The sequence below is a fragment of the Ciconia boyciana genome, chromosome 4, assembly GCF_034638445.1.
Source record: "Ciconia boyciana chromosome 4, ASM3463844v1, whole genome shotgun sequence".
NCBI classification, from domain to species: Eukaryota; Metazoa; Chordata; class Aves; order Ciconiiformes; family Ciconiidae; genus Ciconia; species Ciconia boyciana.
The window spans coordinates 80,925,902-80,938,445 of NC_132937.1; the positions used below are offsets into that span (position 1 = coordinate 80,925,902).

At 38.7% G+C, this 12,544-nt stretch overlaps 1 protein-coding gene across 2 annotated transcripts in view; it reads left to right on the plus strand.

Annotated features, from left to right (window-relative positions):
• KCNN2 (potassium calcium-activated channel subfamily N member 2) overlaps positions 1 to 12,544 on the plus strand; it is a 76,673-nt gene that overhangs the window by 48,629 nt on the left and 15,500 nt on the right. For both annotated transcript variants that reach the window (XM_072859146.1, XM_072859147.1), the window contains one exon: positions 3,597 to 3,738. In XM_072859146.1, coding sequence (XP_072715247.1) covers positions 3,597 to 3,738 — 142 coding nt within the window. The remainder of the gene's footprint in view (positions 1 to 3,596; positions 3,739 to 12,544) is intronic.

Consider the following 12,544-nt stretch of genomic DNA (forward strand, 5'->3'; position numbering starts at 1 on the left):
AAAAACATTTGAACAGGTCCTTGAAGTGTGCTACTAAATATGGATGCAGATGGCTTTAATGAATATTTCATCTAGGGGACCTTACTAATTAAGATCCATGTCTCTAATGAAACTTGAAAAACTACTGTTGTTCTTTTTAAAATTTAACCCTATGTCACCTTTGTTAAATGATCTATGTGTAGATTGGCTTCTGTGTTTTATGGCATAGGTGAAGGAGGATAAACTCCATTATCTTTTCCCTGTATTGTTCAAGGCTTAAGAGAGAGGTTTTGGCATTCTTTATGTGAAACTGGTGTTTATTTCAGGAACTTACGGAGTTGGAATTGAATCTTCTTTTTTCAGTCATATCAAGATTTCTATAATTATCACCATGTAGGGCTGAAATTTTGTAAGGATGTAACTATTTGGACAAAACATAGAAAAAATCAAAGAAAAAAATAAAAAAAAAAAATTTTAAAAATCATTGCATTTTCATCTTCACAGGAAAACTGTTTTCTGTCGGAAGTACAGAAATGGCCAGGTTAAAAACCCAAAGAGGGGCATTAAAGAAATGTATTATAAATATTTAGGTAAGCATTTATTGGTATTTAACTGACCTGCTAGCCTTAGAATATGTGTTGTGGCTGTAGCACCCTTCTGTGAGGCTCTTCCAAAGCCTATGGGTCATACCACTTGCATGATAATCTGTAGGGACTTGCATGATACATAGGCTTTCTTCTTGCCTCCTTGATGGGATGAATATGTCTCTCTCCCTGCATCCATATATTTCACAGCCATTATTTGCTAAGTCTGTTAAGTGGAGACTAAGATCCATAACATTTAGTGCAGACTGGAAAAAACCCAATGTCAGATCTCTTTTTTATTGTGCAGAGCTCTGTGGTCATGAGTTAAATTAAGTTTGCTGTTGTTTTTCTTACTACTCTTGTTGCTGTTGTGGTTATCATTATTTATGTCACTGTCACCCTTAGGGGCTCCAAATGTGGGCTGTTACTGCATTGTTCTAGGTGCAGAACAAAAAACCTTTGAAAGCTTGTGTAAAGGATGGGAGAAAGACAATACTGACACCAGGAGAGAGAAGAGTACAGGCGAAATGTGGAAGAGACTTGTTTGGAATGATTGCTGTAGTCTCTGGCAGTCAAAGAGTTTTTAGGTTGTTGTAACCATCAGGGCATAGGTGGGACTTTGAAGAAGGCATTTTGCAGATATTTATAGTGAGTATCTTGCAAGTGAGAGAATAGGGAATTTGCTGAGTGTGTCTTTGTGCTCACTCTGCATTCCTGCTCTGTCACGGAGACTGCGGTCCAGAAAGGAAGAAAACTGAAGCAATTATTTCAGTTGTGGAAAGCAGGTTGCTTACATATTTGTGAACTAATTTCCTAATGGCCCTCTGTGACCCACTGTGAGACATGGATTTAGGAAATGGTTAAAATAATACCCTTGAGGATCCAACAGCATAGATAGCTAACCTGAGGCTTCACAGCAGCTGCAGGGGTTATTGCAGCCTTGAGGCTGCAGTGGCTGCCACAGCCAGTCTCTGTTGCAGAGCTACTCTGTCCAGGGAGCAAAATTCCACCTACGTTAGGCTATTTATCCCCCGTAGAGTGGGTGGTGACAACAGGTTTTAGCCATAAAACGTGTCCTTGTGGCTTCCCAGTTGATGAGGTGTATATGTCATGTGAGGACTAGATTATTCATCTGAACTTGTTTTCTTTGAAAGAGAAAATGAACATATTCCACTGGAATATTAAAACTAAGACAACAAATGGCACATCAGGAAATTACACTTAATGGCTGACAACACAAAAGGGAGGTTTTGCTATATTTAAGGTAAAGATTTCCCACCTAGTGGATGAAGGGAAGGCAGTGGATGTATTTTTTCTGGATTTTAGTAAGGCTTTTGGTACTGTCCCTCACAGCATCCTTTTGGACATGCTGTCCAGCTGTGGGATGAGCGAGTTCATGGTGTGCTTGGTGAAGAACTGGCTGAAGGGCAGAGCTCAAAGGGCTGTAGTGAGTGGAGCTACATCTGGCTGGTGACCAGTCACCAGCGGTGTTCCTCAGGGCTCAATTCTGGGGCCAGTTCTGTTCCATATATTAATCAATGAGACAGATGCAAGAGTTGAACACACCATTAGCAAGTTTGCTGATGACACCAAACTGGGAGGTGCTGTTGACTCTCTCATGGGACAAGAGGCCTTGCAGAGGGGTCTAGATAGATTGGAGCATTGGGCAATCATTAATGACATGAAATTTAACAAGTCAAAATGCTGGATTCTGCACCTGGGATTGAGCAATGCCGGGTACAAGTATAAATAGGGAGAGGAGTGGCTGGAGAGCAGCCCTGCAGAAAGGGATGTGGGGGTGCTGGCTGACAGCAGGCTCCACATGAGTCAGCAGTGTGCCCTGGCAGCCAAGAGGGCAAACCGCATCCTGGGGTGCATCCAACACAGCATAGCCAGCCGGTCAAAAGGGGGGATTATCCCGCTGTATTTAGCGTTGGTGCGGCCTCGCCTTGAGTACTGTGTGCAGTCCTGGGCCCCACAATTTAAGAAGGATGTGAAGGCCCTTGAATGTATGCAGAAGAGGGCAACAAAGCTGGTGGAAGGGCTGGAAGGCATGTCCTGTGAGGAGTGGCTGAGGACTCTGGGTTTATCTAGTTTGGAGAAGAGGAGGCTGAGGGGCGACCCCATTGCTCTCTACAGCTTCCTGAGGAGGGGAAGTGGAGAGGGAGGTGCTGATCTCTTCTTCCTGGGATCCAGTGACAGGACATGCGGGAATGGTTCAAAGCTGCATCAGGGGCGGTTTAGACCGGACATTAGGAAGCATTTCTTTAATCAAGAGGGTGGTCAAACACTGGAAGAACCTTCCTAGAGAGGTGGTCAATGCCCCAAGCCTGTCAGTGTTTAAGAGGCATTTGGACAATGCCCTTCATAACGTGCTTTAACTTTTGGTCAACCCTGAATTGGTCAGGCAGTTGGACTAGATGATCATTGTAGGCCCGTTCCAACTGAAATAGTCTATTCTATTCCATCTTTTGATGAGAAGAAATAAAATGGCATACTTTTCTATTTATCTTGAACATGTTGAAGGAGGGGGAAGTGTTGTCTAAGTCAGCATTTACGTGATAGTTCATGATTAGATTTCTGATCACAGATTTAGATTTAGGCCAAGGAGATGGAGAAGTGCTCTGCTGTCTGCTTGCCCTTTACTGACTTTCTGACTTTCATGTTTGCCTCAGACTGCAGCAACTATAGTAAACTGGTGTCTTACACTGCTGCAGACGATTAGCAGGACTTGTACCCCTGATTAAGAGATTCTATTAAAAAATGAGGTTTCTGCGATTTTAATAATAATAACAGAATACTGTATTATAAAGCATCCTGAGTATCTCTACTACTGGTGCTATTGTTGTACTTTCTGTTTCTTTACTGCTGATGTCATTGTATTTGAGATTTATTTAATTCCTGCTTTTAAAAAGGAAATAACTATAGAATGCAAGAATGGTTGTATGGCCAGTTAATGAGATTTCTTTCTGACAGCACAAAAGTTTAGCAGAAGTTTTCATTATAAGGAAGCTGTTTTCTTTTTCTTTGCAGGTACCATGATCAACAGGATGTTACTAGCAACTTCCTTGGAGCAATGTGGTTGATTTCAATAACTTTTCTATCCATTGGATATGGTGACATGGTACCTAATACATACTGTGGGAAAGGAGTCTGTTTACTCACTGGAATAATGGTGAGTGTTTCTGAATTTATTAGTTGGATATGAGATTAAGTTTGCTGCAATTAATCCCAAAATTTGTGGTAGCCATAAAGAAACATTTATTTCCGAGCTTGTAGAGTATATATACTTACTCACAGCATTCCCATGGTCTTTCATTCCTGGTAATGGAATGGAGGGTTTTCTTCTTCTTTAGGCAAAATTTAGCAGAGAATACAGAGAAACAAATTCTAATGAAATAGAGAAACACATTCCACTCTGACATAATTCACAGCTTCAAAATCTCAATAGAGTCTTTCATTAAATGTTAAGGTATCATAACGTCTCAATTATATTTGGACATGTGTATCTTTGGACCAGTATTAATAATGAATCTACAGTTCTAACTTTTGTTTCTTAAAATTAAGGTACTCACAAACAAAGAAACATGACGGTGGCTAATCTCCTAAAGCATTTGCTTGAGCATAGTTTTTTAGATTGTTTCTTATAAGTATAATAACATACTATCCATAGAGTTCCATTGCTTTAAGTGGATTTATGTAGTGCAATTTTCACTGTAAGAGTTTTTGTTATCATTGATACAATGCAGCAATTGTTAGTGTACGCATATTCAGTATATATTTATTAACTGTACTTAATGTCTGGTTTTAATTTTTCTGTATTGCACCATTTGGTCAAAGTTAGGCAGGGAGTAAGGCAATATATTATAACACCTGGGAAATTTACACATATCTACAGTAAATTAGAAGTAAAAAAGCTCTGGAGTCTGCCGCTTTTATTTGTATCAACTCCTGTGTAAATGTCCCTGTGAATGAGAAGGGTAGAATAAGCATCATATATACTGTATATAACAGTAAGATACATACTTGTTTCTGAATTTTTGCCATTTATCATAAGTAATGCAGCTCCAATATTTACCTTCTGTTAAAACAGTTATATTGGGATTATGGCTGAAAACAAATGTTATCAAATAGTTGCCCCTTTTGAACAGGTGTTTTGGTAAAATTTCCGTTTATAACAGTGTATTTCGTGTCCAAAGAGTAAAAGAGATGAATGCGTTTTTGTAATGTTTATCAATCTTTTCCACATGCTTTTTTAAACATCTGACAGGTTTCAGGTCATTGACCTTTATTGAGAAAGACTTCCAGTACATTTTGCTGATGGTGGCAAATGCATATGTCCTTAAATACAGAGTTTGCAATGTAGTTGGAAGGTACACGCTGAAAGCAGAGGAATGACTGTTAAAGGCTGTTGGCTAAGCTCAAATCTGCCATCTTCTGGGGTATTTGCCTTTGCTTCTCTTTCTGAGCTGGATTTTGATGCCAGAGAGAATAAAATGTGGTCATAAGTTCATTAGGAAAAAAGGAGGACAAGCAGTATATATTGCCACGGGGATGTGCAGAATGGGAACAGAACTCTGTTATAAAGTTTTCCTTCTTCCCGGGCACTGTTTAGAAATACGAAGCAAATTCTTGAAGATGCAAATATTGGATCTTTTTTTTCACTCAAATTGTTCAGCACTTTTTGGCATTTCGTTATGAAAAAAACTTACAGTAACAGAAATCTAGGACCTTCAAAGCCCTGCAGAAGTGCAATGAGAATAGTAGTATTAATACTAATCATCTATGGGTTTCACATTGTTATTGCATTTATACTAGTGCAAATGATAGCAGCATCTGAACTGTTATTTTGAATAGCTGTGGGTAGGCTTATGATTTTATTATAACAAAACCAAGGTAAAAATAAAATCAGAAAAACAGACTCCAGATTATTGCAAATGTTATTCTATACACCTGTGAATGAACCACACAGAAGCTGAAATTATAAGATATATTTGTCATTTTGCTTGTGACAGCACCATTTGGATTCAGATGTAAAATTATTTGTGGCAATTGCTTCCATTGCTTTGGTGAAAAACTAAAGTACTGATTAATAGATACCGTTTGCACACACGGCATTTCTTTTTCATAACTGAAACAAGATTCCATTGAAAATTAGACTTCTAAAATATATGGATGATACTCACCTTTGTGTCTTTGATTTTTTTTTTATGATTAAAAATTCTGCAGCTGCTTTGGAAGCACAAAGGCTCCAATCAGAATCTCATGGTAATGAGTTTGGGATAAATACCTCCAGAGACAGAAAGCATTCTTAACCAAAAAACGAGCCAGGTAGCTAGTGTGTGATGATAGGTAAAACAATACTGAAAGCCTGACCCCTAATTACATTTTTAAGGACACCTGCAATATGACTTTGGCAAACGTCATCTTTGAAAAAAGGTGGAAAGAAAAAAATTATGGAGCAATGGGAGAAAGTCAGATGTTGAAATTACTCTTTTATTTGTTTTTTTTTTAATAAAGGATCTGAAAGATATGAAGTATGAAACAGTGAACATCATAATGAACTATCTTCCAACCTAACCTGCAATACCAAAAAGCTTATAGGTCTTGAATATAACTCTTTAAAACCAGCTACTCTTCTCAAACTTGTACAGTAACTAATTAATGTTTGTTGCGGAAAAGATAAATCCTAAAAGAACAGACTTACTGATTTTTATTTCAATAGGAGTGGTTGATGGTCTAATTAAAAGATACACCAGGATAATTGTTAATTGTACATAACAAATAAAATCAAACCATGTATGTGATTTTAAGAGGGAAAATGTAATTCCCTAGCATCTGAAGTAGCAAATGTGTTGTTGGATTAGTGTGATCAATACCAAATACCACCGAGTTTTTGCTTTTGGATAAGGTCCCTGTTAAAAAGGGTGGAAGGAAGAATAAATAGAAATACTTATGAATACAATAGTAGTTACACAGACCAATGAAGAGTTAGTATTGGCTTTGCAAAACTGGTGGCCCATGGAGGGCTCCTTCAGTGTCTTGACCTCAATGAAGGAAGAGCCCAGATGTCCTGGCTGTCCTCCCACTTCTGCCTCAGGAATTGCTTTCTGTGCGATGGAAATTGGACTGCTCAGGCTGAACCCTGTGTTGTGCTCCAGCCTGGGAAGTAAACTTTATGCATTCTGCTGATGGCACCAAGTTGTACTGGCCATTGAAACTGCAGCTACTGCTATCTTGAGGCACTGGTTCAAGTGACATCTTTTAAATTCTGCAGATGCACACTGCTGGAAAATAGGAAAATCTTTACACATATTCAGATCATACCAAAAGGACAAAAAGCCTTGAGAATCGTTATAAGTAAGCCAGCAAAGAAGTCTGATTGATGTGTTAGAAAAATTAAAAAATAAAAAAAAGAAGCTTGTGAACAAATAAGGCAAACACTGAAAAAATATGTAGTCATATTGAACAATTTAGTTTTTGATCTTGCAAAGCACTTAAATATGTGAAACTTTAATGAAAATACTGACACAGCACGATACAGAGTTGGTGGCATGGGTTAACGCAGAGACGCTTTACAGACAGGCAAGTGAAACTGAACTGGGTAGCTCAATTCGATTACCTATCAGCGTTTTTCCAGTGAGATTTCACTAGGCAGCAGTAGTAGACTATGGGCCAGGTGGACTATAAATTGGATAGCAAATGTGTCCTCTTCCCTCTCTATACATTAGGTAGGTCTCGAAGAGCATGATGGATGGATAGAAATCTGAGTGCTGTCACTGTTATCAGAACAGGATATAGAGGAGATGGGGAGACCTGTGGCATCTTCACCATGCCATGCAGCTTGGCAGAGTTTTGTCTGCCCACTGAAGATGCCATCCATGGTTGTCAGTGCACACCCAAGCAGATCTCTCCGATCGTGGTGGGCAGGCTGAGCTCAGCTACAGGTGGAGCACTTACTTTGTGCTGGTGCTAAGTGGAACTGCTTATATAGGCAGCCCTTCCACCTCCTTAATGGCTTTTTGGAGTTAGGGCCTTGGAGTGGTTTGCCAAATTTTCCTTGCTTTATGAGGAGTATAATGGTGTTAGCAAAAATTTAAAGAAGGGAAGTAGAAATTGGTAGAAGTAAAAGGAGGGGGCAAGTGTGAGAAGATATGGGAAGATGCATAATTAATGACACTGAGATGGATCATTTTTACAGGTCTTTGTAAGCTTTTGTACCTACGCAAGATAAAATAATGGCAATCCATTCTTCTGACTCCAAATACAAGGCTCTGTTGCAAGGTTTGAGAAGGACTCTTTTCCTTTTACATCCGGCATTATGTGGTGAGCTAGTGCATTTATTGTGTATGCAAAGCTAAGGATGCAGAACCTTCCTGCAGAGCCAACAGTTAGAAGCAGACACGCAGAACTAGTAGGTCAAACCTAAGTTGCTGCAATAAAATGGATGAGTTGCAACTGTCCTGTCACAGGATGCACAGGGTGGTTGGCTATAGCTTGGATGAAGATTGCTTTAAATAAAATAGCTCTTATTTCAGAGTGTCTGCCTCCCTGATGCTGAAAGTGCAGCTTAAATGCTTCTGTTATTGAAATGAACTCCAAAGAGATCTTTAAGCCTATGAAGGAACCAAATAAACTAGGAAAGTTTTCTTAAATTTATATCATAGAGGTCGACAAGATCAGATGTTTCTTTTGGAAAATTTTTAAGTAGCATCTTTTAACTACAGGATTTGAACACCACTCATGTAGATGAAGAATTCTTTTTAGAGTAGTTGCAAAGCGGTCAATGTGTACAATCTGGCTTTAGGGATACTAGTTTTTATTAGTTTTAAATCATGAATCAAAAATGAATAAGATCTGATTTTAAAGCTTCTCATGCTGCAGCTTTTAATGTCCTTGTGGAAGTCTGCATTTAGTTCAAAAGAATCACAATTCCTTTCCTATGCATCATGAAAGAAGTGACGAGGATGAGGTGTTTCTGCGAATAGGGGGCTCTTCATTTAAAGTTAAATTGTGGTGTTTCTGCACACAGTTTTATCTCAGATTTAAACTGGTCTTACCAACAAACACAGAGAAAGATCTACAAGAGGAACATGGCACCAAGAGTAGTATAGTGTTTAACCATATGATTTTTTTTGGTAGCAAAATCTGAACTGTAACACCTTTGAAATTTAATAGTTAATAGATTGTAAGAAAAAGAGAAAAAAAGTAGATTCTAACTGCATAGTTAACATTAGCTGCAGATCTTCTGGGATAATTCCTGAAAAAGAGGAAAAGAAGGTAAACGCCACATTTGAGCAATGAAATACAAAAATTATTTTATAGAACTTTCTGTTGATAATGTGCAAAAAGGTCATAAATTATTTTGCATAATAATGCCTAAAACTTTGTGGGATTTTTTATGAAAACTTTTGTTTGCCTTGTTTAATTCTTTAATGAGTTGCAGAAACACATAATTGTTTACAAAACACAGAAATGTATTTTGAATTACACTCAAAGAGCTGAAAAGGTATCATTAAGACTAATAGGCTGCTTTGTGGGTAGATAGGTATGATTGAACTTACAGAAGCAACTTAATTTTCTGTAGTAACAGTAAAAGAATAATAGATTGTATTGCTATTTAAAGGTTTACCTAGAACATATTGCACATTGATCAAGAACCTATAATATTTTTATCGTTTCTAGTATCTGGTAGTAAAAGGTCAGAGCAATGCAGTGAATAGTTTTGTAGATGAGAAGCCTACTGGAGCCTACAAATATCTAGAACAGAGCTCAGTTTTTACTTCCCTGAGAGTACAGGAAAATATGAAAAGTTTTTCATGCAAATTGGTCGCATCTCGGGTCCATGTCTCAGATATATGGTAGAATTTAATTCAGCTGGTTCTGAGAATTCAATAACAAATATGTGATATTAGGATTCAGAACAGATTGTATTTATTCCTTCTAACATCATACAACCTAACTGGACAGTGTGTCAAGCAGAAATGTCATATGGAGCAGACAGTTAATGATGCTTGAATTATTAGGGTTGAAGCTATTAAAAGCTGGGCTGCTGAGAAATTCCTCAGCTCCTCTACTATTGTTGTTCCAGCACACCAGATTGTCAAAATGGAAACTTTTGTAAGGAACAAACATAGTTTGGGATTATTTTATGGATATAGCTTGTTGGGATGAAATTTCTAACTGAAGTAAAGAAAAATAAATGATCAAAATCGAATTGAGAAGCTCCAGAGGGTGCTCCCTGAAGCAGTGGTGGTTAGGCCAGTAATCTGAAATGAGAGGATGGCAGAGGCTCTACCACCATTTGAGTAAACAAAATCTCCTGGAAGGTGTAACCCTCTTTTAGAATTAGAAAAATTAAGGAAAAAACCTCCCTTGGAAGGTCTTCAGTTTGTACCAGTAGAGCAGGGAAGTTTTTGAAGTGTCAGAGGATGGGGCACCCACTTAGGGCCTAGCTAGGAGTTACAGATGCATTTCAGCAAGTTCAAAGGCAGTCAGTTACTGGCTGGAATGAACATCAGTTGTCCCATGATATCTTTGTTTACATAGATATTACTGGACCTGATGACTGTTACAGCAAAACATCTGCTCTGTTTTGAAAAAATGTAATTTGGTTTGCTTTCATCTGCAATAACTTCGGATATAATACAGCAATTTTAATATATTTTTACAGGTATTCTCATGAAACTTTTGTATTTACAACACAGGTGTTGGCAAGAACATCATCAGTAGCTGTCATCCTGAATTACTAAAGTAATGTTTCCCATCAGCACTGTAGGCTGTTGAGCCTGCTCCTTTAGTGAAATCAGATTTTGCCTCCTTGCTCAGCAAAAAGGTTTTTTGCACGTCGGCAGAAACTGTCTTGATCTCCATGGGGCTTTTAGCTGTTATGACCATTGAAGGTTTCCCAGGAGCCCAGCCACCAGGATGCATTCAATTCTTGGGCTTCTCTGAGATAACACTACTACCATTTGTAGGTTCCACTATAGAAGAGAGATTGTGTTCATTTTATAAATCATCGTGTTCTGTGCTGTCTCAGAAGCCTCTCCCAGTACCCAGCTTGCATTACTCAAGAAAAGGAGTTTATTTCACACCCACTACCACTATCCATTACTGTGTCTGAGAGTATTTAATCAATTTCATATTTGTATATGACATCTAATGCTCTTCATAATTTTTATTTTTGCAACCTTGCTAAAAACCTTACGGACTAATAAGAAGTAAAGGAATCTGCTCATCTGCTGTTGTATAGATTATAAGTTTAAATGTTGCAATAAAATTCTACCTGTGGTGCAAACTCCACTGAAGACAATAGTAGCCAGGCAAATATTAAATATATGAAAGTATAAATAATGCAAAACTATTTTAGGTCACCTTTTTGGCTGAGATGGCATAGCTGTTGTCCTATTATTCATCCTATTTTGTTTCAGTGTTGCAAGCTTATACATCTCTCCCAGTAAACAATGACAAATGCAAAACCACTTTTATACAACACCATTTCCCTAGCCTCTGTCTGTCGTGTGGATGGATTCCTCCCTCAGCTTTTGCATTGCTTGTTTTGGAGAGTTATTTTTTTCTTCAAGCAAGATTTTGCCCTCCCCCCCTTCCCTGGTGGTCCTGTAAGTCCAACTTCTAGAGAGCCAAATGCACAGAGTACCTGTTTAAATTCTTACAGGATTTTCATTTTATGCAGAGCAGCAGGAGGAATGTTGTGCCTTTTCTGGTGCAGAGCTAAATTTCCCACCAGAACCATATGTCTGCAAAGCGGACCTTCTCTCTCCCTCAGTGGATCCCAAGATCCCAAGAAATGAGCAAGAAATGTGGCAACTGCCTTCTTTCAGCTACAGGCAAGTATAGCAGGACATTTTTGTGACAACTACAGCACTAAAGACTGCACTTCACTTCCAGTCCAGTAACCAAAGATGCCAGGAGACTTTCAGCTGAGACATTGATACACAGTGTTGCTTTCTTTCTCACCAGTAGCACCCTCCAGGCATATGTATGACCTCCAGGCAGTTGCAGAAATGGCTCAATTCATTGTTGTCTTGTAAAGGTATTTTGGAACCTTACCAAAGAAAGAACCAAGTGGAAATGCCAGAGGGGTTTGCTTAGAGGAGTACAGGGTTTCTCTGCTGACCAAATGCTGTTTTCAGTGCAGCTTATCAGCCAGTGCTAACCATTCTTTGCCTTAGATAACCCTTTAGTTGAAGAGTTGCAAGCACCTCTCTTTGGTTATCACTAAAACTCAGCCCTTACCGGAATGTCTAACATTGTAAATGCTAGACTTTACTGAAGCCTGAACCCTGCAGTTTTGCAGTCACTGTGTATTGCACCAGTGTGAACCCTCAATCTTAGCACTTGCGAGCGGTAGGAAAGGCATGGTCTTGATCCAAACTTCATAGCCTCAACCTCATCGAATACTTTGGGCAACACCAGCTTTTTCCCTCCGGCTGCCATGGCTGTGTCTGCTGTGGTTTACCATAATGTAAAATTCTCTGTGGTAACTTTAAGTTAGCTTTGGTCTGGTGTTCTGATGACAACAGCAGAAAGCTTAGGGTGGGCTGTGTCAGTGGAGGGAAGGACAGAGGATTGTGATTAGACTGCTAAAGGCATCTCAGCTGGTATAGTGTATGCTAAGTATATTGATACATAATGTCGGTAAACCACAGCAGGATCTGAAGGAGAAAAAAGGCAAAGTCAGGTCTAGTATTATGATGTGTACACTATAATTGGTTAATACAGACCTAGCATCTTTATTTATTGTTACTTATATTCCTGTTGCACTTCAAGACTCTAACACCTGATCCTATTGATACCAATATTGTATAAAGACAGTAGAAATATATTCTCCAAATTCCTGAACAGTTTACCATCTCCATATAGCAAAGAGAGTGGGGAACAATGAGGCATTATGTAGGATCAAAACAAGTGATCTTGGCACACCAGAATCTTAAGTACCTTCCCTGGTTTTGCTAGGTTTT